This window comes from Solanum lycopersicum, chromosome 1 (genome assembly GCF_036512215.1).
Source record: "Solanum lycopersicum chromosome 1, SLM_r2.1".
NCBI lineage: Eukaryota > Viridiplantae > Streptophyta > Magnoliopsida > Solanales > Solanaceae > Solanum > Solanum lycopersicum.
The window spans coordinates 36,089,369-36,117,014 of NC_090800.1; the positions used below are offsets into that span (position 1 = coordinate 36,089,369).

The following is a 27,646-nucleotide window of genomic DNA, read 5'->3' on the forward strand; positions in this document are numbered from 1 at the left end:
CGAGATAATTTTTCAATACCATTTGAACGTTTGCAACCTATTCTTCTTGCCTATAAATACCTGGACTTGCCTATAAATACCATTCAGTCTTCCAACGAATTTTTGCAACCTATTCTTCTTGCCTATAAATACCTGGACTTGCCTATAAATACCATTCAGTCTTCCAACGAATTTTTTCTGATCTGTGAGTTCAGTGGACTTGATTTTCTTCCTAAATTTTCAATAAGAGTATTCCAGATTCTGGTACGTTTTTACAGATTAAATTATTTTTTACAAATAAATTTTTGTTCATCTTATTTACTGGTTATAAAAAATCTCAGTTACTTTGTGTTTCTGAATGATTTATTAGAACCAATAATTTCTGATTTTATAACACAGATTGGAAACATCTTCTACTTCATCTTTGATGCCAGGATTGTTAACACTGCATGAATATATCATGTAACGAGTTTATCCTTGATGTATGCCTCTCTTCCTCCCCTCCTCCTGCCCTGTTCCCCTAAAAAGTTGAGAACTTGACAAAGAAAGTAATGGAAAAAACCCAGTGTTGGAGTTGAATGTCAAATTTTTATCTGGATGATGAGAGTGATAGACATAGGAAATTAGTAGCTTCTTTCATTGTTACTTCGTATGTTGCTGCTGCAATGCTAGATGACATAATAATTGGCAGGAAGATCTAAATACGCTGATCGAGTACAACAATTCAGAATGGAAGAATGCTGCAGACATTGACATACTCCAAATGCAGTAACCTCAAACTTCACCACAAAAAGCAACATAATAAAATCTAGTACAGAATAAATGACATACAGTCTTTCATGCTCTCTTTATAGAAGCATATAAGCCTCTAGCAACTCATTATAATGTACTACTTACTTGAAAGGTGTATGGTTCCACAAAAGATATTAAAAACAAAAGAACATCTGAGAAGCTAGAACAGAAGACGAGTTCGCAATAGAAACATCAGTTACAAAGGAAAGTAGAAAAATAAAAGACAAACAAGAAAGTAGTAACTACTGTAAGTCTTTTTATCCCATTTATTCCTTCTGGTAAGTTACATTAGCCATAAGAAGGTACCCCTTCATCACACTTGTAATTATTGCTTGAAGAAAGGGATGAAATAATAAAGTAACAATCCAAGGCAAATGTTGGCCAACCATCATTGAGAATAGAAAACCAAGACTGTTCAACTTCACTAAAAGTGCAAGAATTCGAATTTATACAACTTGTTCAAGAATTTTACTAATTACATAATCAAGCAGTAATGCTTCTTAGAAAATCAAAGTCAGCAGGTAAATATTGATAATCAAAATCTAGCATGGATGTTGGTTCAAAAGTAAAAGGAGCTGGTAATGTCTCAACGAAGATGCTTGTCCCCTCGTGCATTTCATTCTGCAACTCCAACTGGGGCAGATATCCCCCTGCATCCACTCCCCTTCCTTGTAATTCCTCAGTAAAACTAGTCGATCCAACAGTGGCAGAACTTTGATCTTCCAAATTCGTGGACTCTTCAGGAACAATATTCACCAACTTCAATTTTTCTTTAGTCTGAGTTTTGGAGCGAGTTCTCTTCTTAATAGAACAGAGAACATAATCTCTGCAATCCTTGTCAAATTTATCAAGAAGATACTCAGGGAGGGTGTATTCCTTCATCAGCCAATCACCATTTTTCTTGTTATACCCTTTATTCATATAAGACATGCTCTTCTTGTATCCAATAACTGGTCCGCCTTTCCTTCGAACGGATTTGCTCTTGTCTTGCTGTTTCCAACTTCCCTTATTTCCCACATCACGACTATATCTGGACTCGCTTTTTTTCTTGAGTTTTGTGATGAAGAAGCGATATTGACTACAATCATTGTCCTCGTCGTCATTAGAGCAGGCTACTCCATGACTGTAAATATCCCATGGTTCTTGTTTCCCGTAAGTATCAACATGAGTGGTAATGAATCCAGAATCATTCATGAATTTTCCAGCAATGAATCTCAACAAGAAAGTAACAGCTTCTGCATCAGTCGGACTGAATCGGAAACCCTCTTTCAAATTCCCCATTATACACTCAATATTTCTTCTTTTCTTTCTACTCAAAACTTACAAGAATGAATCAAATAGAAGAAAACAGAGTTACCAATTTATAGAGAGGTTTTCACGAAGACGCAGTTCTTTAACGCTGCATAAATTTTTTTTGGAAACTTCTTTACATTTTATTTTTACACGGTTTGTAATTTCTATAACCAAAAATAAAATATTTATGGTAACTTTTTTTAGGAAAGAGTTGTGACTATTTTTGATAGATTAATATTTTCCAATTGTTGAACAATTAGTTATTCAATAAGGAAATAATAAATATAAGTCTACTTTCAACTATAATTTTTCTTTATCAGGTAAGTAACTCTAATTTAACACCTTATTTGGATTTTTTTTTATCAATATATTGTATTGTATTGTATGTGAAATAATTTTTTCTTTTTTTTTTTTGGAATAATTTAAAACAGGAATATAATACTATGCAACAGTTGAATAAAATTCATGGTAAAAAATATATGCTAAATCTTTATTTATTTATTTTTACAAATTTTAATTTTGTATAATCTATCTATATATAGTCAGAGAATAAAGATGATACGTCTCATCACTATTTTTAAATAATTAAAAATAATTACATATAATAGAATTAAATAATAAATTACTATTTAATTGATAAAATAATTTTTTAAATTAATGACACATTGCAGCAACACAAAAAAAAATCTTTTAAATATTTAGATAACAAAATTTTAGAAAAATAATAAATTAAAAAGTATAAATGGAAAAAAAAATCATAAACTATTGTGAATCAACCATTTTCAAAAAGTAAAAGTTAAAGTTTTTAACTCTTATTAATAATAAACAAAAAACAAAAATGGCCACTAATAAAAAACATTTTTTACAATGATAAATATTTTTAAATAACGAATCACTATTATTATTTTTATAAGTAAAATTTAATTTAAAATTTTAATTGGTAAATAAAAAAAATGAACAATTACAAACAAAAAGATAAGAACACAAATTAATTTTTTAACAAAAAATCAAACAATTAAAAACGACGTTTAGGACTCTTTTTGTTAATTAAAAAATTAATAATTTTTTTATAAACAAATTAATTTAACTATCCTTTTTTAATTTATTTTTTAAAAAATGGTAGTTATATAAATTAGAGCAACTTTCACATATAGCAAATACAAAAGTCATATTTGTATGCTATAACAAAGTTTGCATAATTGTGCTTTATAGCAAACATAAATATGTAAATTTTGCTATAAATATACAAAAAAACAGTTGTATAATTCGCTAGATATATACAAAGAAATCAATTGTATAATTCGCTATATATATACAAAGAAATCAATTGTATAATTCGCTATACATATACAAAAGAAAGCAGTTGTATACAAATCAATTATATAATTTGTGTATGTATGAAACGAGAAAGAGAGAAAAACAAAAGAAAATTGGACATGGGAACATTTATATTGTATAATTATAAGTATAAAGGACGAAGATATATATATTTGTATATGTATATACAATTTTTCCTCACTTAATACAAATAGAAACACAATTTATATATTTTGTTTCTGTTTGTATAAGCGATAAAGGAAAGGGTGGCGAGCGAGATCTGGGAGAGCGGAGAGCGCGATCTGAAAGAGGGGAAAGAGCTAGGGGAACGAAAATATATGTATATATATAATTTTTTTCTCGCTTTTATACAAACACAAATGCATTTTATACATTTATGTTTGTATAAAAGCGAGAGGGAGCAAGAGAAGGAGGGAGAGTCGCGAGCAAGAGTTTGAGGGAGAGACCTGACTGGAAAACAGATTGCTACAGGGCACAATAAAATCAAAGTATGATTATAACATTTAATTTGATTTATTAGTTTCATTATATACAATTTTCTCTATAAATTAATATCCAAACGTAAGTGTTTATAATTTGGCTAACTAAGTTAATATTTAAAAGATAAAAGAAACTAATCTTATCTTATCCCTAGAAAAAAGTCAATCGCATTACATGGTATTTGAATAGCACGAACATTTCTTAACTCTTTCGCATGCATCTTCTTAAGAATCTACTAATTTCAGAATTTCATATTCTCTTATATCTATTCAACCATTTGAACATGTTAACATTTTTTGCTTTTCCTGATTTTTTTTATATTAAATTTGTTAATGACAATTGATCTTTTAGTGTTTGAAGTGATGAGTAATACATATATAATGGTGGTTGTATGCATATTATTTTAGGTATTAATTAGTTATTTATATGTTATCGGTGTCAAATTTGAACATGAATAAAAATTGATACCTTTCTATGAGATCTACTTCTATTTGATATATCTATTGAAAATTCTATCAAATCGACGAGAAACATTCTCCTATATAATGGAGAATTATGTCTATGTCTACTTTTGTAATTATAATTGTGCAGGTAGAAATTGGACAACTCTAATTTGAACTTGATTTTTGAAATTTTATGAAATTTTAAAGACTCTAACCATATATAATTTTAAATGTACATCTTTAAATTATATAAAAGTGTGTTTCATATGTTGAGAAGGTGTCATAATTTGAAATTAACAACATGATTTCATCTTTTGTAGAGTTAAAGGAAATTCAAAGTCATTAGTTTATGAGAATTTACAGTTTCTACATATTTTTATTTGATAATTCATTTTTAATTAAAAAAATTAATATCTTATATAAGTTGTAAGCTTTATGTTTTGTACTTATTTTCAAATAATTATTAGACGTTGTAAATCAAATAATTTAATAAAGTCACAGAACATATATGGTCAAGCAAATGAGACAATAATTTTAGTGGATTTTTTCTCCAACACTTTCCATGCTATGTTAAAGTAAGAACAGAAACACAATAATAACTCAAAGGAAATATGTGTAATGCATGTGTACAATTGTTTTGATTCACTTTTTTTTAAAGAAAATACGTGATTTATAAATATATCATGTTCCTTTTCTTTCCTTTTTTTCACAGAGGGGTCTTACATCGGGCTGATAACAAAGGAGTATAAATACACCTTAAGAGTATTATATTTTTGAGTTGGTTGTATCAATTATTCTATTTAAAAATCATTCAATGCATAATTAATTTTGTTTGATTTTGTAAGGTTTTTCAGGTATATTGTATTAGAAAATAATGTGATGATTGTTATTTACTCCATTTTAATTAATTTATGTGATGTACTTTAGCTAGGAATGAAGTTCTAAAAATATGGAAAGACTTCACAAATTTTCAATATACCCAATAAAAGTTAAAAAAAATAAGTACACTTTAATTAATTTTTTTTTGCAAATAATTTAGATCAAACATAAATAAAATATTGATATTGTAGTTAAATATTTGTCAAATAATAAATGTGTCATTAATTTTTTTAATATCTAAGAAAAATGTGTCTTTGTTATAAATAATTTGTATTATAATAAATGTCTAATTATGTGAAGTCAGGATATTATTGAGAACCAAGTAAGATTTTCCCTATAAATAAAGGGTTTTCCTTCATTCTAAATAAGATTCGTGAAAGATGAAGAAATCCTAAATATACTTCATAATGAATAAGAAATCTTTCTCTTCTCTCTACTTTATTCGTCTTCTAATTTCATATAGTTTCATAACAATTTTATAAATTTAAAATAAGAATATTATTTATTAATTCAATATTATTATTATTATTACTATTATTATTGTTATTATTATTATTATTAAATTATAATCTGAACAATATCACGTTATAAGTTATTTAACAAATTTAAGACTTGTACACAATATTAGTAATTGCAATGTTGAAATATATGATATAATTTTTTATTTCAAATTTCAAATTTTAAAATATTTGAATTTCAAGATAACTATAATTATACATAATATGCTTCGTCAAATAATTTATATTCGTTATTTTAATTTAAACAAAAATATTTATTTTAAAATATTTGCGCCACGCGGATACATAGTGTAATGACAGCCGGATGATGACAAAAGAGTTTAAACTTATCAAAATGAAGATCTAAGAAAGCAAGTATCAACTTATACAATTTTATACCAAATCCCTATTTTGGATAATAATTAATCAAAGTTATGGCACAATATTATTTTTTTTTTAGGATTTTTTTATTTCATTTAACTAGTTAAGTTATATACACACAAATTGAGGTATAATGTACCAACGAGGAGATCCTCGACGACATAATATATTTCTAATTTTTTTTTAATCAAATGTATCTTAAACTTAACATAGATTTGAAACTACTTATATTGTTGAGTAGCTAAAGCTTAATAAACTAATTCAACTAGTTAATCGACAAACTACATTAAATAAAAAAAGAGAAATAAATATTAGTGAAATTATTAAATATACTAAATGAATTCCGAGAATTAAAAAGAACATTAATAATTATTTCAATTTAAATAAAAAGAAAATTAAACTATAAAAGAAATTTAGAAAAATGAATAAAGGGATAGGTTTACCATTTAGGGTCTTATGCAAAGTTTAACAAACTTTGAATTAGTTATTCCTACATTTATTAGGGATAAATAAGATCACATATGGTGTATAAGCCATTTACCGATTAAATAAAATAAAGTAATCAAACAATGTATTAAATGAATTAAATTTTAATCTATAAATTATTCTTCTTAATATCGCCTAACAAACGAGTCCTTAGTCTTTACATCATACTTCAATCTTTTCCAAAACCATTGAACGATTTATCTCAATATGGTCTTCCCAAATCCATACGAGTTATTTTAATAAGGGTTAGCACCCGGAGTTTATGCAAATTGTTTTCAAATCCTAATTTACTTTTATCAAGTAAAGCTAAAATATCATGGCGTAGATTGATGTTTGCAACCAACCAATCAAGAAAAAAAAATCCATATCCTAATTCTTTGTATCATATAACACACGAAAGCTTTATGAATGTTACACCCCTATTAGGTCAAAACCACACTACACAGAAAAAGAAAGCAATAACAAGAATTGATTGGAATCACAATGCTTACTTCAAATTTAAGATAAAAGAAATAACTTTGTTTCATGGTCTTCACAAAAGCTTAAATAGAGAGAGAGAAATATCTATGGTTTCTCGCTATAGGGGTATACAATCGAATTGATCGGTCTTCAAATATCAAACCAAATCATTTCTATAAAAATTTTAAATTTACAAACCAAATCAAACTAATAACATTCGGATTTTTTTGGGGTTTTCAAATACCAAACCAAACCATAATGTCGAAATTTTAAATTTATAAATCAAACCAAACTAATTAACTTTGGATTTTTCTAGATTTTTGGATATTTTCGGTAAACCTTACATACAAACATATTATTAACTTGTACTCCAAATATTTCTTTATTCCAACCAAAATACAATTATCTAAGGCGTTTCTTAAAAAAATAACACAAAATTTCATATGAGTATTGATTACACAAAAATATTCAATAAAAAATAATAATGAAATCATCATATAAAATAAATATTGTAAAGTCATAATGAAAGTAATCATAATTTAAAAGCACTAAATCATACTAAAATAAGTTTAATAAGTATTATTTACATTATTAAATATTTAAGGAAAATAAAAATAAAAATATGTATTTTAATTGTCTAAACCAATGCAAAACTAAAAAACAAATATTCAATATTATTGTCATTCTTAGTGTTGAATTGATTTCATTTTTGCATTAGTATTAATTTGATTTTGATTTAAGTTTTATTATAACATCAATATCCACAAACTATAATCTTTATTGGACCATTCCGAATTTTAAGTTTCAAAATTGAATGATATATTAAAAGATAAAAACAACGAAATAGTATAAAAAATATTTTAGAATGATATCAAAGTAAATATTTTTACGTATAAAATAAAATTTTAAAATTACATTTATAATGTTGGGTTGATTTGATCTCGTGTTGATTTTTTTAGTTAAAACCAAGCCAATTAAAATATAGTCGGGTTTTTTTTCATTTGACTTGCGTTGCGGTTTGGTTCGATTTTGTATTCTCCTAATTTTGGCATAGGTCTTCCGAACAATTTGATCTTCTACAAATATACAAATCGTAAATGTAACGTGCGGTCTGTACTTTTCTCTATAACTTTATCCTTTTACATCTTATCCAATATTTCTGTCATGATCCAAAACCCATCATGATTGGCACCCACACTTACAAGCCGTTAGGATAACCACTATTACTATCCAACTAAAGCAAATTTTCAAGAACTAACACATTTAAGTTACAGAAGCAAGTTAAATGACTAAAAACGAAGTTCCATTAACAAACAAAAGATCTAACAACTAAAATTTGCGGAAGATAAACCTAAGATCTGAAAGTCAATGTACCGAAACTATTAAACTAATATCAAGTTTAAACAAGAGAATATTAAACTAGCTAAACAAAAGGTCTAAGTTCGGAAATGATGGACATAGACGAAAGAGAACTGTATGGCAGCCATGAAAATATGACTCACCCTTGATGTCGATGCGATAATCTCTAGTCTCCAAAGCGAAATATGTCAATAGTCGCTTGAAGATGCCTTATACTTAACAAAAATAAGATCAAGTTCAGAATCAGTACACAACCACCGTGTAATGGTAGGATCACGCAGCGATATTTCTAGTGCAATATAAACAAGTCGAACAAATATTATATTCACATGCATATATATCAACATAAAAAACATTATCAACATGACAATTTGGCAACACTTTTTATATGTTTAACACATCATTGGTCCTCTCACAGAATTCAAACTCAAACTGTTAATGTACTGGTGTGGTAGCTGATCCCAGTTAGCTTGTTGAAACGTCGAAATCTGATCCAATATTTATATCGGAACGTGACAATCTGATCCAAGTTAGTTTGCTGGAACGTGGCAATTTAATCCAAGTTAGCTTGCCGGAACGTGTCAATTCGATCCCCTCAACACAACATTATCGCATACATAAGTGCATCATCAAGATCATAAATTTAGATCATAGTTGCATGACTACATCATTTATCTATCTCACTTACAACAATTATGATCAACATTGTAACCTTCATATACATACAAGTATCATAAAGAATCAAGAACATGCATATATCACACAATCATGAAATCACAACCATCATCTACCTCGAAACAAGCTTGAAACCCTAAGAAACTTGATACTTTCCTTTCAGATTTGTTCCACTTATTCTTGGCCTATAAACAATCACAATAACACGAAAATCAACAAAGAATAGCTAATTACCTGGATTACTAATATTTCTATACACCCTAGATCAAACCCATGATCCCAACTAGTCGATTTAGGGTTAATTAAACCACAAAATTTATCAAGAAACCCTTCCTCATCAGTATTTACTCATTCTATTACGTTCTACGGATCAAAAGTAAATCTAGGGAGTTAAAAACTTACCTTTAGCCTTAATAATGGTGGAAAACGAGTTGGAATAGACCAGGGATCATTCCTTAGCTCTCTAAGTCAAAAAGTGTCAAATAAGGTCGTTTAGAAGTTTTATTTATGACTTCATTCACATTTGTCCCCCTACATCGCCGCCCATCCCACTGTAGCGGTGTCGTTGAAGCGGCACAAATCTCGCTGCATTGGCACCATTTGAACCAGTGAGCCCCGTTGAAAAATCTTAAAATCGATGACTTTTAACTCCCATCTCGTCTTCTACAGCGGCATGTATCCCTATGAAACAACAATTTTATGATGGAGAGTTCTTAGGGAAATTTCAAATTCCCCCCTTTTACAATACACCCTCAGCCCACTACGCTCAGAAAATGTCCTTAACGCTAAGATCATTTCCCGGAGTCTACTCATTGAAATTTTATTTCGTAAAGTCGTATGAATTCCTTAATGAGTTATCTAACCGATTATGTAATCGAATTCACATTTAATCCACTCGGTTGCTATCGTATATCCCTACACCTTGATGACTTCGATTTTCTCCAAATCTAGACAAGGTTGGGAAAATAATAACACTATGAGAAAAAATTCGGTCCAGATTTTTCCCTCATTGAAATTCTATAACGATGAAATACGATTTTTATAATATATATCAATTTACTCATCACTCATTCCTGAGGGACAACACTTAGGAAAAGAGGGCTATGGAAAGAGTGAAGTAGTACCTGAATCAGTGAACAATTGCATATATTTGTCTCACATGTACTTTTGTAAGACCCCCAAAATGAGTTAGGGTGTATAGAGCATACCATGTTTTTGTTAAGTTTCTAGGGTCCTAAAATTATTTATAATATGATATTGAGGCAATATGTAAAGTTTGAGGTGATTTGGAAAAGAAACGTCAAGGGACGACCAAGACGTTCGATGACTAGTCACCTATGTGCCTCATGTGTCTATGCGTGTTTATATATTGTATGACATGAGCTTATGAAGTCTTAAAATGATTTATAATTATGTTTATATATAGTATATGGAGTTCGTGAAGTATGGAGGTCAAACGTCCAAGACGTTCGAAAGTTAGCCCTTAAGACGCTCAAGTGTGTCTTGATGGAGCCTAGCTTGTTTGGACATGTTATGGGTATTTTTTTTGGGTGAAAATCATGTGTTAAGGTTTGAATTTATGTTGTAAACTTTCGGGTACGACTTCTAAAGGGCCCCGCAAAAGGGCCCACAAGAAGGACACAAGGCTGGTTGAGATATTGCCTTGACAGTGTTAATCGACTGAACCAAACGACGGCCCGTTGGTGAGGTCTCGTCGATGGAAACTTAACCTGGCAAGTCTCAACCCAAAAACAGTCCAAGTTCCGATCGACGAAAGTCACAGATGGCCAGTCGATAGTGATCCGTCGATGGTGGCCTCCAACACTGCCTTGCGGCTATTTTAGTTTAAAAGGTGAATAAGAAATTCACCCCACGTCATAACCTAAATCTAATTGATTAATTTACCTATATTTAGGTGTATATAATGGATCAAACACGTGAACAACCCATTCCCACTCCCTTCTACACGAAATAAACTTTTACCTCCAAAAATCTTGTCCCTAGAAACCTCCATTGTTGGTGAAGCTCAAGAACAGCTTGGAGCATGGATTCCTATGGTTTATTCACCAAGTTTAGAGGTCTTCATGTATACAAAGGTATGGGGATCCTTCATCTCAAATTATCCTTCCATCTAGAGAGTTAATCTCAAAGTTTTCAAAGAGAAAATATGATCAAAGTTCATCTTCTTCAATCTATCCTTGGGTTCTTTCTAAAAACGTTTTAAATGTTTAAATCATGATGAATTTATTTTAATGTATTGGATTGAACGTGATTTTAATTCAATTGGATGATGAACCCATGTTTCCTCCCTAAATCGATTTAGTCCTTGTCTGGGCTTTGTGATCATGGCTTGTTAATGGTTGAATTGCGATTCTCTTGCTTTGAATTGTCTATATATACTATTATTTACATGAATTGATGTTGAATTGATGATGAAGTATCCTTTTGGATCAATGTATGAAGATTTTAACATGCTTAGCTTAGTTTTCCATAATTCACTGTAACATTGGCCTTTTAATAATTTAATATGGAATGCGATTGTGTAGGGATGGTTGTGTCTACTGTCTTACTTGAATATTATTGATAAATTTTAAATAAGTGATTCATGTGGGTCAATGTCGATTAGCCTATGTTTCTTCTATATTTCATTGATGTCTAAAGTAGCATGTTCACTCTGATCTAGAAGTTATGACAAATTGTAGTAGGATTTTGTGTAGACTATGTTGTCCTTAACTGCTGCCTTATATAGATGATATTAATGAGTTGTGGGTATGAAATCTTGATGATCAAAGAAAAGGAGTCTTGGCATGAGCTGATCTAGGTTCTTCTTGCCTACAATTTGAATGTTGTAATGAACATTATCTGATCCTAATTCTAGAGTACATGAAGCAATGATTTAGATTTGATTTATATCTATTTAGATACAACCCTAAATGTATATTATTGACACATTATCATTAATGAGAAAAACTAGGGAAGTTACTTGATTTTCTATGCCTATCTATTGTCTAGAACAATGGTAATGTTTTGCACTAGTTGTATCATGATCTTGTAACGACTTGTACATAGTCTCATTCATGATTTAAGTACATATATATACTTCTCTATAATGTATTAATAGTGAGAAAGGTGTATTGATCAATGATGGTCAAAGATTGATGAATTTTTAAGAATGACTCATTCCTCTACTTTTCTATATTAATGAAGTTGTTGACGCCTTGTATGGCATTATGTGGTATGGTCTACTTATGGTGGCGATGTTTACTTTATTTTCATTATATATGTGTTGATCATGGCCTTGAAGGCGAATTGATAGTTATATGAAGGAGGGGTTATGATGATCACCTTCTGTGTAATTTGTGCCTAGTCTTTTTCTCTAGTTGTGAATCTAGGTGATGTTACTGTTATGATGAGCATGTAAACGGCTATGTTAAGGTTATATGTACTTGTTGTCTATGATGAGGTCTTATAATTCTATATGTGATGTAAAGATAAGTACATAAAGACTAAATCGTATTGTAGGAATGTTGTAAGTATTAAATAATGAGTCTTATGCTATGCTAACCATTCTATGATGTTGTGTGATGTATCATTCACTAGGATGACTTGATAGATGTACTAGCATAGGCAAGGGAATGGGACTTTGACTATGCATTGGACTTGTGCACCTTGATGGGATAGTTCCTAGGTTGGTCTTCTAAGGACATGCATAGGATTGTATGAACATGTTATGAATATGACTTATATGCTATTATGTTAAGTATATGATTTCATGAAGTATGAATGTGCATAGTGTCTTGGAGTGTTGATATGAATGAATCGCTCATATATGTACACATATAGACTTATGCATTGTTATATGAACATGTGTGACATTATGTGTTATGTGAAAGGTTTGCTCACATATATGTATACACACACATGAATGATGATCTAGTCAATAAAGGAGCCTTGAGAGGTGTGTTCAAGTGTATCCTAAGCTAGATAGTGCTAATACTTATGCTACGTCCATGTGAAAGGATCTTCTTACATGATTTAGGTTGATGAACTTTCATCTATGGTCTATGAGTTAAGCATATGAGGGGATGAATCTCCTAAGCCTATATTTTGTAAAGTAATGTGATAATGACTTTTTAATAAAGGGAAATTAACTTAGCATTGAGTGAACTTGTCAATGGAGGAGATGAATTTCCATAGACTAAGGTTCACCCTAAAATCCTATGAGATGAGTCCCGAATTACCAAGTAGTATGTAGAGGGAGAATACCTATCTCTTAGTTCCATAAATTATGCTTCCCACATAGGATCTAGCAAGTGATATCACCTAATGTGCTAGTATGATACTTATGTCTAACCTTGCAAGTAACATGCCCTCTTTTTGGTGTGAGGGGACAACACCAAATTCCATGTTTAGCACCCATGGTCTTAGTGTCGGTTAAGGCTATAGTTTTCCTATAGTAAAATTAACAACAGAAGTAAGTAAATAGGATCCTAACTAGGAGGACCTAAGGGAGGTTACTTAGAATAGGTGGAAGTAATGAACCCATCTAGACATTGCACAAGTAGATCCTTAGGAAGTCCTAGGTAGGTGACCTAATGTGCATGATTATAAGTATGCCTTTATGCATGGCATGGTAGTATTTTTCTATTTGTCTTGAAGAAGTGCATGGTATGAGTCTATGTCATATGGTTTTATTCTTATATGCATTATGTGAGTCTTAATGACTATATGATGAAGATTATTGATATGAATGGAGTTGTCCTTATGTGTTATGTTGAGGTAAAAATTGAATGCTAAGGTTTGTGGTCTCATTAAGGGTTTATTAAGAATGTATGGGGTTATGGAGCTTCATATGTTCATTACACTAGTAGACTAAGATTGGGGTCATGAACAAGGTCTCAAAATGATGTATATGAAGAGAAGTAAATATATGTGTAAATTGGTGTAGCTTATTTAATATCCTAAGGTTTTGACTTAAATGTGTCTTTGATGTATTATGCTTATATGAGGATATCTGTTGGTTATGTAGGTTGTATGTATGCTTTTTTGTGATCTTAAAGTGATGCATTGCACTAAGTATCACCAGAAGGTTACTTGGGAGGTTAAATAAATAAAAGAAAGGTAAATCAGTTCACTGTAAAGTGACTTCAATTATGTCATAAATTCAATATGTGATCTTATGTGATGTTTGGACTTTGAATATGTCAATATGAAGTATGTGAATGATATAAATGCAATTGACTAAAGGTTTTATAAAGATTTACTCAAAAAGGCGTGAAGTATGATTTCAAGAAAATGTCCCTTTTAAATGCATGTTTTTACATAGTTGTCATACTTAGTGCATTCTTGTACTAATCTCATTCTTCTCTACTTTTTACACAAAATGTAGGTTATGGATGCTTAAAAAGGATGTCTATGATTGAGTAGCTTGATATGATTCCTAAGCTCAAGGAAAAGGGTCCTTAAGTTCCAAGGATTCCCTACTCATGTCTTACTGTAAAGTTTATTAAATGTTGTATAGTTATGTCTTATGTTTTTTAAGGGTCGTGTCCCTAATGTATTCTAATATTTTTGAGTCTAAGATGGCAAAGAGACTTAGAGCCTAAGTATGTAATATGATATTATATAAACTTAAGTTTCTAGCATATGATGTGCTATGAAAAGTTTTAAATTATACGTTAAATTTACGATGACAATGCGATGAATGATAACTATGGGCTCGTATAAGACCTCCGAGAGGTCAAGTACGCCATATTACTTCTAGGAGGTGCTCCCTGAATGTGACAACTCTTCAGTATCCCAAGTAGATTCCTTGATTGGACAATGCTTCCATTGAACTTTCACGGACTTAATTTCTTTGGTCCTCAACTTACGAATATTAGATCAAGATTAACAATCAGTTCCTCCTCATACTGAAGGTCTTTATCTAGCATAATTGAATCCCAATCAATGATATAGTCACATGAAATATAAGATATACTCCGGACAAATTAGGGGTAGCACCAATCTATATGCCATCAGTCCTACGCATTCAAGAACCTCAAAGGGACCAATAGATCGTGGACTCAACTTACCCTTCTTACTGAACCTCATCACCCCTTTCATGGGTAATACCTTACGAAGAGCATTTTCTCCAGTCTGGAACTTATGTCCCTCACCTTATGATCTGCAATATACCCTTATCGGAATAAAATGAGCTGATTTAGTCAATCTATCAACCACAACCCAAATAGAATCAAACTCTCAAGGAATTGGGGAGACCAACCATAAAATCCATAACTATTATTTTTTCCCGCTTCCATTTCGAAATTGGCATCCTTTGAAGTAGTCCAACATGTATTTGATGTTCATATTTCACTTGTTGACAATTATGACATTTTGCCACAAATTCCGTGATGTCTTTGTTCATCCCCGACCATCAATAAATTCTCTTCAGATTTGTATACATCTTGGTCACACCCGGATGAATAGAATATTGCGAACCATGAGACTCCGCTAATAATTTTTTAATCAAGTCATTTACTCGAGAACACAAATTCTACTCTAATAGTTTAGTACTCCATTCACATCAAGAGTGGTCTCTTGAGACTTATCAATTGCAATCTTCGTTCTAAGTTCTTTTAATTCCCATGTTTGAATTGTTTGGCCTTGACTGTTAGGACCAAAAATAAGCAGGTGTAAATGCGAAAGCTAGCAAAGCAAACCTCAAAAGACCACGAGTAAGAAGACAACGAGAAATATACCAAAAAACACAGAGATTTAACGTGGTTCAGTCAATCTACCTACGTCCACAAAGGAGATGAGCAATCCACTATAAATATGAGAGTACAAAATACAGAGAGAAACAACCTCAACCAATTCACTCGGAATACATGGGAGGTTCACACAAGTGGTAACGTATCAAGCTTGTGACCCACAAATTCTCCCTCTAACCAAAACTCTCAAAGCCCTTAAGACTACATTGTAAATGCTAATTAAGTTAGAAGGAACATGCCTCTATTTATAGAGTCCTAAACCTTTTCCTACCAAAAAAAGGATTAGTCAATTCAAAACCTTTTCCTAAAAGGAAAACCTATTTATGGTAAGAAATCAGGGCAAATAAAACCCAACATTGACCTCCTCCATGAACATTGACTTAGCTTCAATACTATCTAACACCTAAATTTTTTCGGAGATGCCTAACTGCATTAACTTAAATTCTCTTCAAGATTTTCCCATCAATCTACACCCTTCACCTTCGCACTATGAATGGACCTACAGTTCGTAGGTCATGTCCATAGGTGGCTTCTTCTGCAATATTTCTTCAGTTGTCTCCTACCTCTCATGTCCGAACTTATTTTCTGCAAACAAGATAAAAACACATCAATACCAATACAAAATAACCCTAAACACACAAATATTAAGTGAAATGCATTAAAAATGTCGTAAACTCATTGTCTATCAATGAGTTATGAATATTTTTGGCAAATTTAGTTTAAAGAATATGAACAAAACTGACTATAAATAAAAGTAATATCTTAAACTACAAAAGATATATCTATTAACATAGATTTGTTGTCCTTCATGCCCCAAGTCATTGTTGAGCGTTAGAATTATTTAGGTTATACTCACTTTTATTTTTTTTAATGTTAGAGAATATTTCTTTAACATGAGTGTAAACATTTTTATCTACTTGAACTTTCACAATACAAGAATTATTATACATACATTTTTTTTCTAAATGAGTCAGAAAGCTGCATTGATGAAGCATCTAAAAAGACCTTCAGATCATAATCTTATTGAATAATGAATTTCTAAAAGGGTCAACAATATTACTTTGTTGTTGTTTCAAATTTGTTTTTCTCCTTCTATAAATTTCTTTAGAGTAACAAAGTAATAATAACGAAAAATGATAAACCTTTGACCTCAGATAAGTAGATTGTCTCTAAATATATTTATTTATGTTGTTGTGGCGTACATTTCTTAACAGTCTTAATTTATTTATAACTAATGTTGATTATCGAAAAATCTCACACATTTTTTTCACATGGAATTATCTAACCATAAAATTATCAGATTCTATATTTTGATGTAAAAAAATAGAAAAATTGATGTTTAATTGCTATATTAGAACATCACTCAATTTTAACTAGACAATTATATCATCTAAAAGAGTTGGTTTAGTTCTTCTGAATCAAATTCAATGGAAGATGAATTAACATGAATATTTGGTATGAAGATAATTAGTACAAATAAAATTCAAGAAAGTATCTTGGTAGGTGAAATTTAGGTAAATCATAAAATGGTTTCACATGTTTAACCTTGACATTTTTGACACATAGTGATGTTATGGATGACATCAATAGGATGAATTCATTCCTATAAATAGGTAGTTCTTAATTCATTTTCAAAACATTCTCTGACTTGCCTTCTCACCTTCTAATAATTTGTTGTTCTTTCTTGTAGTATTTCACTTGTATTCTCTGTAGAGTGAAATAAATATTGGTGTTGTTGTTCTTTGGTGGACGTAGAATTATTTTGATCCGAGCTATGTTAAATATTTTTGTTCTTCCTGATTCTTTAATTTTACGTTTCTGCTAACAATTGGTATCAAAGCTAATGTTCTATCTGAGTATGCTCTTTGTTGGAGCACAACCTGAACTTCCACATCAAAAAATAATTACTTGGTTTTCTATAGTTCCAAATACATTGTAGTAGAAAACGAAGAACAAGTAAAAATGAGTTTCATGAACTTTGAAATTGATATATTAAGTGTGTGCAACAACTCCAATATATGGAAGATCCATATGATGGCGTTACTGTGGATGGAAGGTTTAATCCATGCTATTGACGAAAAGTACCCCGATAAGATATCAGATTCCAACATGGAAAATATTGAAGGAGATGCATTGAGTGTAATCCAACTGTCCTTTGCAACTAACGTACTTTGTGAAGTGAATACAAATACAGAATAGACGACCTATGAGTTATGGGAAAGACTGAAAGGGCTTTACTAGACCGGTCAGTGACAACAAGGATGTTGTCACAACGGCGTCTTCATTCATTTAAGATGGATTCAAGTACTTTTTTGCAAGACCATCTAGATGTGGTCAATAAACTTGTGATGGACTTACAAATTGCTCGAATTAAAAAGGACAAGGAGGCGCTTGCATGTTCTTTGCTATTTTTATTAACTTCAAAATATCGTGATATTGAGAATTCAATGATGTATAGGAAACAACCTATCAAACTTGAGCAAGTGCGGCAAGCACTTAACTCTTGTGATGTGCGGATGAATTTTGAAGAAGACAAAAGTGACAAAACTAGTGGACTCTTTTGTAATAGGTTGTACTAGCCAACAAGGAAGGAGAAAATCGAAGTACAAATCAAAGTCTTGTGTGAACAAAAAGAATGCGGAGTGTTGAGGCTGTCATAAGAAAGGGCATTTTGAACGACATTGAACGACATTGCCCTATGTTGAAGTCCAAAGAAAAGGAGAGTGCATTCATTGTTGAGCAAGTACATGATGATGATGATGATTATGTACTAATAACATCATGCAATAATGGAGTATATGACAACAATTGGGTCTTAGACTCTGGTTGTACTCTGCATATGACATTCCGAAGATATTAGTTCAGTGACTACGAAACAAGTGGAGGAACCATACTAATGCTCAATAATGCAACTTGTAAAATAGTTGGCCTTGGTTTAGTTCATGTTCACTGCCATGATGGAATCGTGAGGACTATTATAGAAGTCTACAATATTCCTAATCTGAAGAAGAATTTGATCTCTCTAGGTACTTTGGATAAACAAGCTATAAGTACATGAGCGAAGGAGGAACTATAAAGTGACTAAAGGGTCTTAGTTATGTTGAAGACCAAGCTGGACGATGGCCTCTACAGACTTTCAGAGAGCACCATTATTGGCTCTGTAAATGCATCTACAGTGCAGTTATCTTATGATGACAAGGAAAAATAATGGCACATGAGACTAGGCCATATGAGCGCACGGTGATTGGAGATGTTGAGCAACCATAATCTTTTGAATGGTGAGAAGATCCACACAATTTAATTTTGTGAGTATACGTCCTAGGGAAAGAAAAAGGTCATCTTCAACACTGGCAAGCACAACACAGGAGGGGTGCTAGATTACATCCATTCAAATTCATAGGGTCCCTCTAAGATTCCATCAAAAGGAGGAAATAGGTATCTTCTCACATTCATTGATGATTTTTTACGAAAGATTTGGGTGCATTTCTTGGAGGCAAAAAGTGATGCTTTTGAAGCATTTAAAGATTGGAAGATTTTGGTTGAAAATCAAATGGAGAGAAAATCAAGTATCTTCGCACAGACAATGGCTTGGAGTTTTTCAGTGAAGATTTCAATGATTACTGCAAGATTCATGGGATCGCAAGAATGGAGTTGCTGAGAAAATGAACAAAACTCTTCTTGAGAAAGGTCGTTGTATGTATGCTCTTACAAGCCAAGATGTCCAAAGTATTTTGGGCTGAAGCAGTTCATACTGCTTGTCATATTGTTAATCGATCTCCAGCATCAGCGATTGACTTTCAGACTCCGAATGAGGTCTGGTTAGGTGAACCTTATAACTATTCATACTTGCAAATATTTGGGTGTCCAACTTATTATCATGCTAATGAAGGAAAGCTTGAACCAAGGGCTAAAAAATTCATATTCGTAGGGTATGTAGATGGAGTAAAAGGGAACAATCTTTGGTGCTTGTCTTTACTCAAATTTGTATTTAGTAGAGATGTTGATAAATCCTCTATACTTGATACTCGTAATGTTTCTATAGAGCTATCAAGAAATGAGAATAACGAGTAGGTGGAGATACCGGTAGAGCTTACCAAGGAACAAGATCAAGAGAATCAAATTAATGAGTTAAAAGATGCAGATATTGAAGAACTTGTTGCCAATGAACCATACACAATTGCCAAGGGAAGGGACAAAATGCAGATACTGAAATCGAAACATTTTATAAAGCAAGAAAATATGATTGCACATGCATTCGTAGATGCAAAAGAAAAAATTACGGATCTCGAGTCCTCTTCGTATGTTGAAGCAACTTCTTGCAAAGATGTTGCACAATGATAGTTAGCCATGATGGAAGAGATGGAGTCTCTTCAAAAAAATGAGACATGAGTCATAGTTAAAAGGTCTAAGGGAATGAGCACAGTTGGATGCAAATGAGTCTACAGAAAGAAAGAAGGTATTCGAGAAGTGGAAGATGCTATGTTTAAGGCGAGATTGGTTGCAAAGGGTTTCAGCCAGAACGAGAAATTGACTACAATGAGATTTTCTCTCAAGTCATAAAACACATATCAATTTGCGTGCTAATAGCATTGGTTGAATAATTTGATTTAAAGCTTCAACAACTTGATGTCAAAATTGTTTTCTTACATGGTGATATAGAAGAGTCAATTTATAAGGATCAGCATGAAGGTTTCATAGCTGAAGGAAAAGAAGACCATGTATGTCAACTGAAGAAGTCTTTCATTGTTTGAAGCAATCACCTAGACAGTGGCACAAGAGGTTTTATGCATTCATGACTAAACATGGATTTTTTAAGAGTGCATTTGATAGTTGTGTGTATCACAAAAAGAAGTCTGGTAACTCTATGATTTATCTATTATTGTATGTTAATGATATGCTTATTGCTTCTAACAACATCACAAATATAAATATTTTGAAGAAACTGTTGAGTAAGAAATTTGACATGAAGGATTTGGGAGTTGCACAGAAAATCCTAGGAATGGAGATTGAGAAAATGGTGTTGTACATCTTTCTCAAAAAAGGTACATTGAAAAGGTTCTTGAGAGATTCAATATGCATATAAGCAAGCCTATAAGTACACTTATAGCTTCTCATTTCAAGCTTTCATGACTCAGTCTATGGATGAGGTGGAACATATGTCCAAAGTTCCTTATGTGAGCGTAGTTGGTAGCATTATGTATGGTGTGTACATGTTCAGATATTGCTCAATATGTAAGTGTAGTAAGTAGGTACAAGGAAAATCTAGGAAAACAGCACTGGAAAGTTGTCAAATGGATATTGAGATATCTCAAAGGAGTTCCTGATGTTGGTCTAACCTTCCAAAAAAGTGAAGATATTTCAATTCTTGGTTATGTAAATTCTGACTATGCAACAGGTCTTGATCGAAGAACAACTGGATACATCTTTACTCTCTTTGGCAGTGTCGTTAGTTGGAAATCAACTTTACAGTCTGTTGTCACTTTATCTTTAACAGAGGCAGAATACATGATCACAACGAAGACAGTGAAAGAAGATATTTAGTTGGCAGGTTTGGTGGCAGAATTGAGTTCGATTCAGCTGGAAACAATTCTAAGATGTGATAGTCAAAGTGATATTCATTTGATTAAAAATCAAAGATTTCATAAGCATACCAAACACAGTGATGACAAATTCTATTTTATTCGAGATATCGTTGAATAGGGATCTATCAAGGTTGAGAAGGTTATCACAGACGATAACGTTGCAGACATGTTGACCAAAATAGTCCTACTTTCCAAGTTTGCACACTGCAAGGACTTAGCGGGAGTATGCATTAAGTGATGCAACTCTTGGAGAACAACTGCTAGGTGGAGCTAGTATGTTTAACAAATATTTGATTCTTCTTGTTTATTACAGTTGGATTGCCCAGTAAGCGTAGAAGTTTTGGCCGGAGTTGTTTATACGCATGCTTGGAACGCAAACCAAAGTGGAGATTGAAAGAGTTGCTTTGGTCCTTGTGGAATTAAACTCAATGGAAGATAAATTAACATGAATATTTGGTAATAAGATAATTAGTACAAAATAAAAGTTAAGATAGTATCTTGGTAGGTAAAATTTAGGTAAATCATGGATGACATCAATAGGATGAATTCATTCCTATAAATAGATAACTCTTAATTCATTTTCAAAACATCCTCTTATTTGTCTTCTCACCTTCTAAGGCATTTGTTGTTCTTTCTTGTAGTGTTTCACTTGTATTCTTTGTAAAGTTAAATAAATATTGATGCAATTTTTCTTTGGTGGACGTAGAATCATTTTGACCCGATTTGTTCTTCCTTATTCTTTAATTTTACGTTTCCGCTAACCTCATCAAACATATATTATAATAAATTATGTAAAAGATAAAAATGATTCGATATCATATTTATTTTTTGTTGGCATCAATCTTCTGAAGGTATGCTCCATCAGCAAGTTGTAGATATATTTGTTTCAATCGTCCTCTCCCAAAAAGATATTTAAATTCCATAAAAGAACGTTGCTTATGATAAAAGGAAGGAGCCTGGCTTATGGAATTCTTGTGGTTTTTTAAACCTTATTTTCAGTTAATTTTTATGTCAAATTTATCTGTTGTTAAACTGAGCTCATACAATCTTCAAGATGTCCAAAATGGGTTAATTTAGCTCCAGAAACTAGCTCAACTAAAATAAATAAAATTGAGGCGGGTTGGGCACTGTGATTTGCTGGGGTTCACAGCGGATATTGGTGAGGTTACAAGGAATTCAGTAGCTGGAGCAGCTGAAGACGGCCATGGAGGTCACAAAAAGCTAGTGTAATTGTTGGATTTGTGCTCAATAATATTGACCCTTTAACTAGAGAACTCTGTTAGTAAAGTGCGTTGAGTGGAAGTAGACAAGGAAGGAAAGTAAATTTTCTTTGACATTATACTACTTTTAACCATGAATGCTATTGTACATTAATCTCTTGTGGATTTTAACCTACATCTAGTTCAAATATCACTTCTTGAGGGGAGAATGAAAACACGTTATACCCATGGTACTTAATGGGATTTATCTTTACAAAGCATTATTAACTTTACTGTCTAACCGTCATCAAAAGGTCATATGTAGCAATTAATTTCTTATCCTATTGAACCATATTCTCGAAAGTTTTACCTTTCAAATCAAAAGAATCATATTGTGATTTAGGAAAAGCTCCTAGGTGTTATGACTTGTAACAAGAAAAGCTTTTGACTGTTAATTTGTATTATTGATTATGCAGTAATAGTTTTGGTTCAGTTTACTATTTGTAGTTATGGTCTATCTAATGGTTACTTGATATATCAAGATGATTTGAATGTTATAGCAATGGCTACTCTTATTTTTCTCTGTTTCTCTATGTAACCTTCATGGAGACACTTTGTTTAATAGATGTAGAATTCTGGGATATTTTACTCTTCTCCTCTGTTCCCCAGTAGAGTAAACATATCAGAGCTTAACAAAGAAAGAACCTTTATTTAGAATAAAAAAAAACAAAAAAACATTGTTGGATGGCAATGAAGAGATTACACTATAAAAACATTGCAAAATATTACACTTACAAAAATTACAATGTTAAAATCTAATTAATCTTTATTTAGAAAAAAAAACATTTATCCAATTAAATTGGGAGTTTGAAACTTCTTTTCCATGTTGCTAAAAATTAAGATTTGATAACTATTAAGCAATTCATTTTGATTTGAAAATTTTAAACAACCAATTATATAAATAAGTTACAGGTAAGGCCTAATTAAATATAACTGACCACTTTAAAATTTCATTAACTTTTAATTTTTGGATTTAAGATAAATAATATTTATTTATCTATATCTAGCAACCGTTAAATTCTATCTTGAACAAATATAATAGTTATAAGTCATTTAGCAAATTTAAGAATTCACAATATTATATAATAACGACATTAAATTAAGTTGAAAATTATATTTTAGAATTACAATTTTCTAACTTATTATTTTTTTAAAAAAAATTGAATGCACCATAACTATTTATTTCACATTACATACTTAAGCGGATAACTTCAAATCAGCAACCTCTCATTCATATTCATATGCTTTCGGATACAATTCATATTCAAATTCAAATTTTAAAATATCCAATACAAACTTTGAGTAAATCTAATATAACGGTTGTATTAATTAAGATTATTTTTACCTTCAAATCAATTTTATATTATATTTTTACAGAAATTAATACGGAATTTTTTAAAAAAATATTTTGATTTTAAATTTAACATATATAGAAAATGTATTAACATGCGATTTAATTTCATGATATCCAATATTTTGATATGGAATGTTATTTATAAAATACTAACAGATTTTTTTTATTGCAATGACATAAAAAGAATAAAGTAAAAACACATAAAAGTATTTGAAGTATTTCATAGTTGATCAAGAAAAAATTATGTAAAAATTAGGCAAATCACAGTCTAAAGGACAAATTACTTTCTATCCCTACTCTTTCACTATTTACAAAAAAATCCTTTTTTTTTTATAGTTTTTCGGATACATAATATTACAGAACGATACTTAAAGTAAAGTGGTCAGATACTTTAATTTTTGAATTGTTGTTATCAGTTACTGTGCACAAAAAAGGATAAAATTAACCATATGAATCACGCGAACGTTTAACAAATTTAGCATCATAAACCTCTAATTGATTTGGGCATTTTTGAATTTCAAATTGTGAAACTTTCTCATTGTTTTTTGAAAAAACAGTAAAAGTTTGTTTCAAAATATTCTGAAACACAAATTTATGAAGATTCAAAAATGAATATTTCGATCTTGTTAAGGCATTCTGGATCATGCGAAAGTGATGTTATATATGAGCGATAGAAAAGTGATAGGATAGTGGTTGGGAAAATATTTCGTTTCTGAATCTTATTTTAGTAATTGCGGCTTCGTTGGGTATTGATGAATCAAAAAAAATATATCGAGATCAGGTATGTTGAAGGTAATTCATCTCCATTTTATTATTGTTTAACCAAGTAAAAAAGCATGTTAAATATCTCTAATTTGTAAACAATTGTAGGTTGTTGCATCTTCTAGGTTTATTTTTTCGGTGTATGAAGGTGGGATAAGATACATTATTTGTCTTAAGAGGAAAACTTGTTCATGGGTAGATTTCAACATGACAGAGTGTGGACATGGGTTTGTTTGCCTCTTATGATCAGAGTGTAGAGTTCTTCAGGGACAACCTTGGCATGGGCGAGGTTGCTACAGTAATAGGGGCCAGCAGTGTTTCTGGATTCTTTGTTGCTGCTTGCAATTTACCATTTGATTACGTGAAGACCCAGATTCAGAAATTGCAACTAGATGCTGAAGGAAAATTGTCCTACACTAGTTCTTTCGATTGTGCCATGAAGACTTTGAAGGCAGGAAGACCCTTCAAATTTTACGCTAGATTCCCAGTATATTGTGTTAGGATTGCCCCTCATGTTATGATGACTTGGATTTTCCTTAACCAAATTCAAAAGGTGGAAAAGAAAATCAGATTGTGATTGTTGCAAAAAAAAAAGTTACATCCACTGAAGATGAGCTTTATTAGAAATAACATCTTCGCCTTGTTGTATTAGTACTGTTTTCGCTCTTTCTTTATCCTCACGCCATCAAAGGCTTTAAGATTTTTGTGGTGACACATTGACTTATCGGAAATTTAGGTTAAGACATTTGGTCTTTTCAATATTACTACCAATATAGTTTTGGAAAAACTACTTTATTCACACTGATGGGAAGATTCTTTTAGCTGAATAATCTATGTACTTCAAAAACCGTCTTGAAGTAGGTAGTATGGAGTTTCACCATTTTTGGTGTCATCTTGAACTTGATCTTGTTGCTGATAGAATATATGTCTTCACTTAACAAGTAATGGACCAGGTCCCTTTTTACACTAATGAATAAAACCAGAAAGTTAAATCCAGTAAAATCAACACGATGATTTTACGTGGAAACCTCCTTGCTTAAGGGAGTAAAACCAAGACCTGTCTCACAGGATTTTCAATCGTTTTCACTAATCTTCAAAAGCAAAAGTAAAACACGATTACAACAAATGTGAGAAAAGTTTTTAATCTCACGTTTAAGCAATAGTCTCTATTGCTTAACAAGCCTAAGTAGAAAACAATTTGCCCACTACGCTCTCCCACTTTGACAACCTAGACTTTTAACACTACCCACTGATTCCTTTATAGATTCAGGAATAGTTTACAGTTTAAGAACAAGAGAATGTATTCCTAAACAAATACACGAAAAGCTTGAGAGAATGCTGTTGTTCTTGGAATAATTCTGCCTTTGTTTACTTGCAACCTTTGCAAATGTTCTTGAAGAGTTTTATCTCAAGTTGCAAAAACTATGAAAGATGTTTAGGAAAGTGCCTTTTATATGGACAAGTCACTTTCCTTAACTTCTTTGCCATTGGTTGGAGAAGTCTCACTTTCTGACGCCATCGGGAAGTGTGCACCTACTTTCTGTACCGTCTCCAGCTGGCAGTCAACTGGCTCGTTACAATGAGAGTCTGGTACCTCTACAAGGTCCCTTGGTTTGTTTCATCTTCATCACTCAAGTAAGAAACCTGGTACCTTTACAAGGTCCCTACGTTTGTCAAATCATCAAAACTACAAATAACATTTTCCCCCTTTTTGATGATGACAAACAATGATCTCAGATCTTCTCCAACTTTGTTCCCCCTTGCTTATTCCCCCGCACTGTATCTTCCCCCTCACTGTATTCCCCTACATGAATAATCATTTAGCTACTTACAGTGTTACTTCCCCCTTTTGGTATCATAAAAAAGATATGCAGTAAACCAATGATGTCAACAGAAATACTGAACAAGATCAAAGCTAATAAGCAATCAATCAGTAACGGAAAAGCATGCACAAAAGAAGATAATCAGAACAACAAAGGAATAAGTTAACCAGCATGCCATCATAACATTAATACATTAAAATCAAACTGAATATCCATTAACAGAATGATAAGCCACACAAAAAAAGAAGACACAGGGGATGATTGTTTAACAGGCTAGGAAGAGGGGGGAGGATGAGACAGGGACTGGATGACAAGAGTGAGTCGTGCATTGGCAACATCATTATCTTTGATAGCCTTTTCCTGCAAGGCAGTTGTCTTCGCCTTCAACTCAGCATTCTCTCTCTCTCCAAAGCTTGTACCACTGAAGCACCAGGTCCCTCAGTCTGTGCAGTAAGCAGTTTTACTTTGAGTATAGCAATCTCTACCTCTTTACCACTCAACCGCACAGTGAGCTCCTCAACCTCGTGCTTAAGCTGATCCTGATCTTTGATAAGTTGAGCCATTTTTCTCTTTGGATATCCTCTTCCTTTAATGCACTCGCACTCAACCAAGGTACTCTCGGAGATAGTCTGCTTAACCGTCCCAACCTTTCCAACACTGAGAGGAATTTGAAAATGCTTGAATGCCTCCGTGAGAAAGTATCCGCAACCCATTCCGTGAACACCTTTCCTCTCAATGACAGTTTTGTGGATATGCTCAAGCATTAGGCCAGGGAGGTTCAGGGCTTCGAAGCTACACAATATCTCCATCACAAACAAATCAACAGCAATTGCTACTGTCCTCTTTTAAGTGCGAGGAAGGAGAACTTTGTTGATGAACTCAAAGACCAACTGGTACTCACTCTTCATGATTTTCTTATAAATCCCAACAACCTTGGTTGTGGGTGTCTTAGAAATCACAGAAGCAAACTCAGAAGAGCAAGTTCTGCCCAGTACAGACCGGGTCCCCTCTCTAGGCACCCTGAGAATTTTGCTCAACACACCCTCATCT

General features: G+C 31.9%; 3 protein-coding genes across 3 annotated transcripts; 2 read left to right on the forward strand and 1 right to left on the reverse strand.

The window, feature by feature from the left end:
- Positions 1 to 1,254: 1,254 nt before the first annotated feature.
- Positions 1,255 to 2,052, reverse strand: LOC101264245 (NAC domain-containing protein 22-like). Its single transcript, XM_004228715.5, has one exon. The coding sequence runs from the start codon at positions 2,050 to 2,052 to the stop codon at positions 1,255 to 1,257; it is 798 nt and encodes a 265-aa protein (XP_004228763.1).
- Positions 2,053 to 20,710: 18,658 nt separating this feature from the next.
- Positions 20,711 to 21,357, forward strand: LOC138341886 (secreted RxLR effector protein 161-like). The gene is made up of 2 exons (XM_069293985.1): positions 20,711 to 20,858; positions 21,035 to 21,357. The coding sequence occupies exons 1-2, from the start codon at positions 20,711 to 20,713 to the stop codon at positions 21,355 to 21,357; spliced, it is 471 nt and encodes a 156-aa protein (XP_069150086.1).
- A 3,639-nt stretch (positions 21,358 to 24,996) lies between these two features.
- On the forward strand, positions 24,997 to 25,350 carry LOC101263931 (mitochondrial dicarboxylate/tricarboxylate transporter DTC-like). The gene has a single exon (XM_010318291.1). It carries the CDS (start codon positions 24,997 to 24,999, stop codon positions 25,348 to 25,350), a length of 354 nt encoding a protein of 117 aa, XP_010316593.1.
- Positions 25,351 to 27,646: the final 2,296 nt, after the last annotated feature.

Excerpts from the sequence above, each read along its gene's own strand:
- LOC101264245 (XM_004228715.5), bottom strand. The coding sequence starts at position 2,052 with ATGGGGAATTTGAAAGAGGGTTTCCGATTCAGTCCGACTGATGCAGAA.
- LOC138341886 (XM_069293985.1), top strand. The coding sequence starts at position 20,711 with ATGCTTATTGCTTCTAACAACATCACAAATATAAATATTTTGAAGAAA. Across the intron at positions 20,859-21,034 it reads GTACATCTTTCTCAAAAAAG|ATATTGCTCAATATGTAAGT; the intron begins GTACATTGAAAA and ends GTACATGTTCAG.
- LOC101263931 (XM_010318291.1), top strand. The coding sequence starts at position 24,997 with ATGGGTTTGTTTGCCTCTTATGATCAGAGTGTAGAGTTCTTCAGGGAC.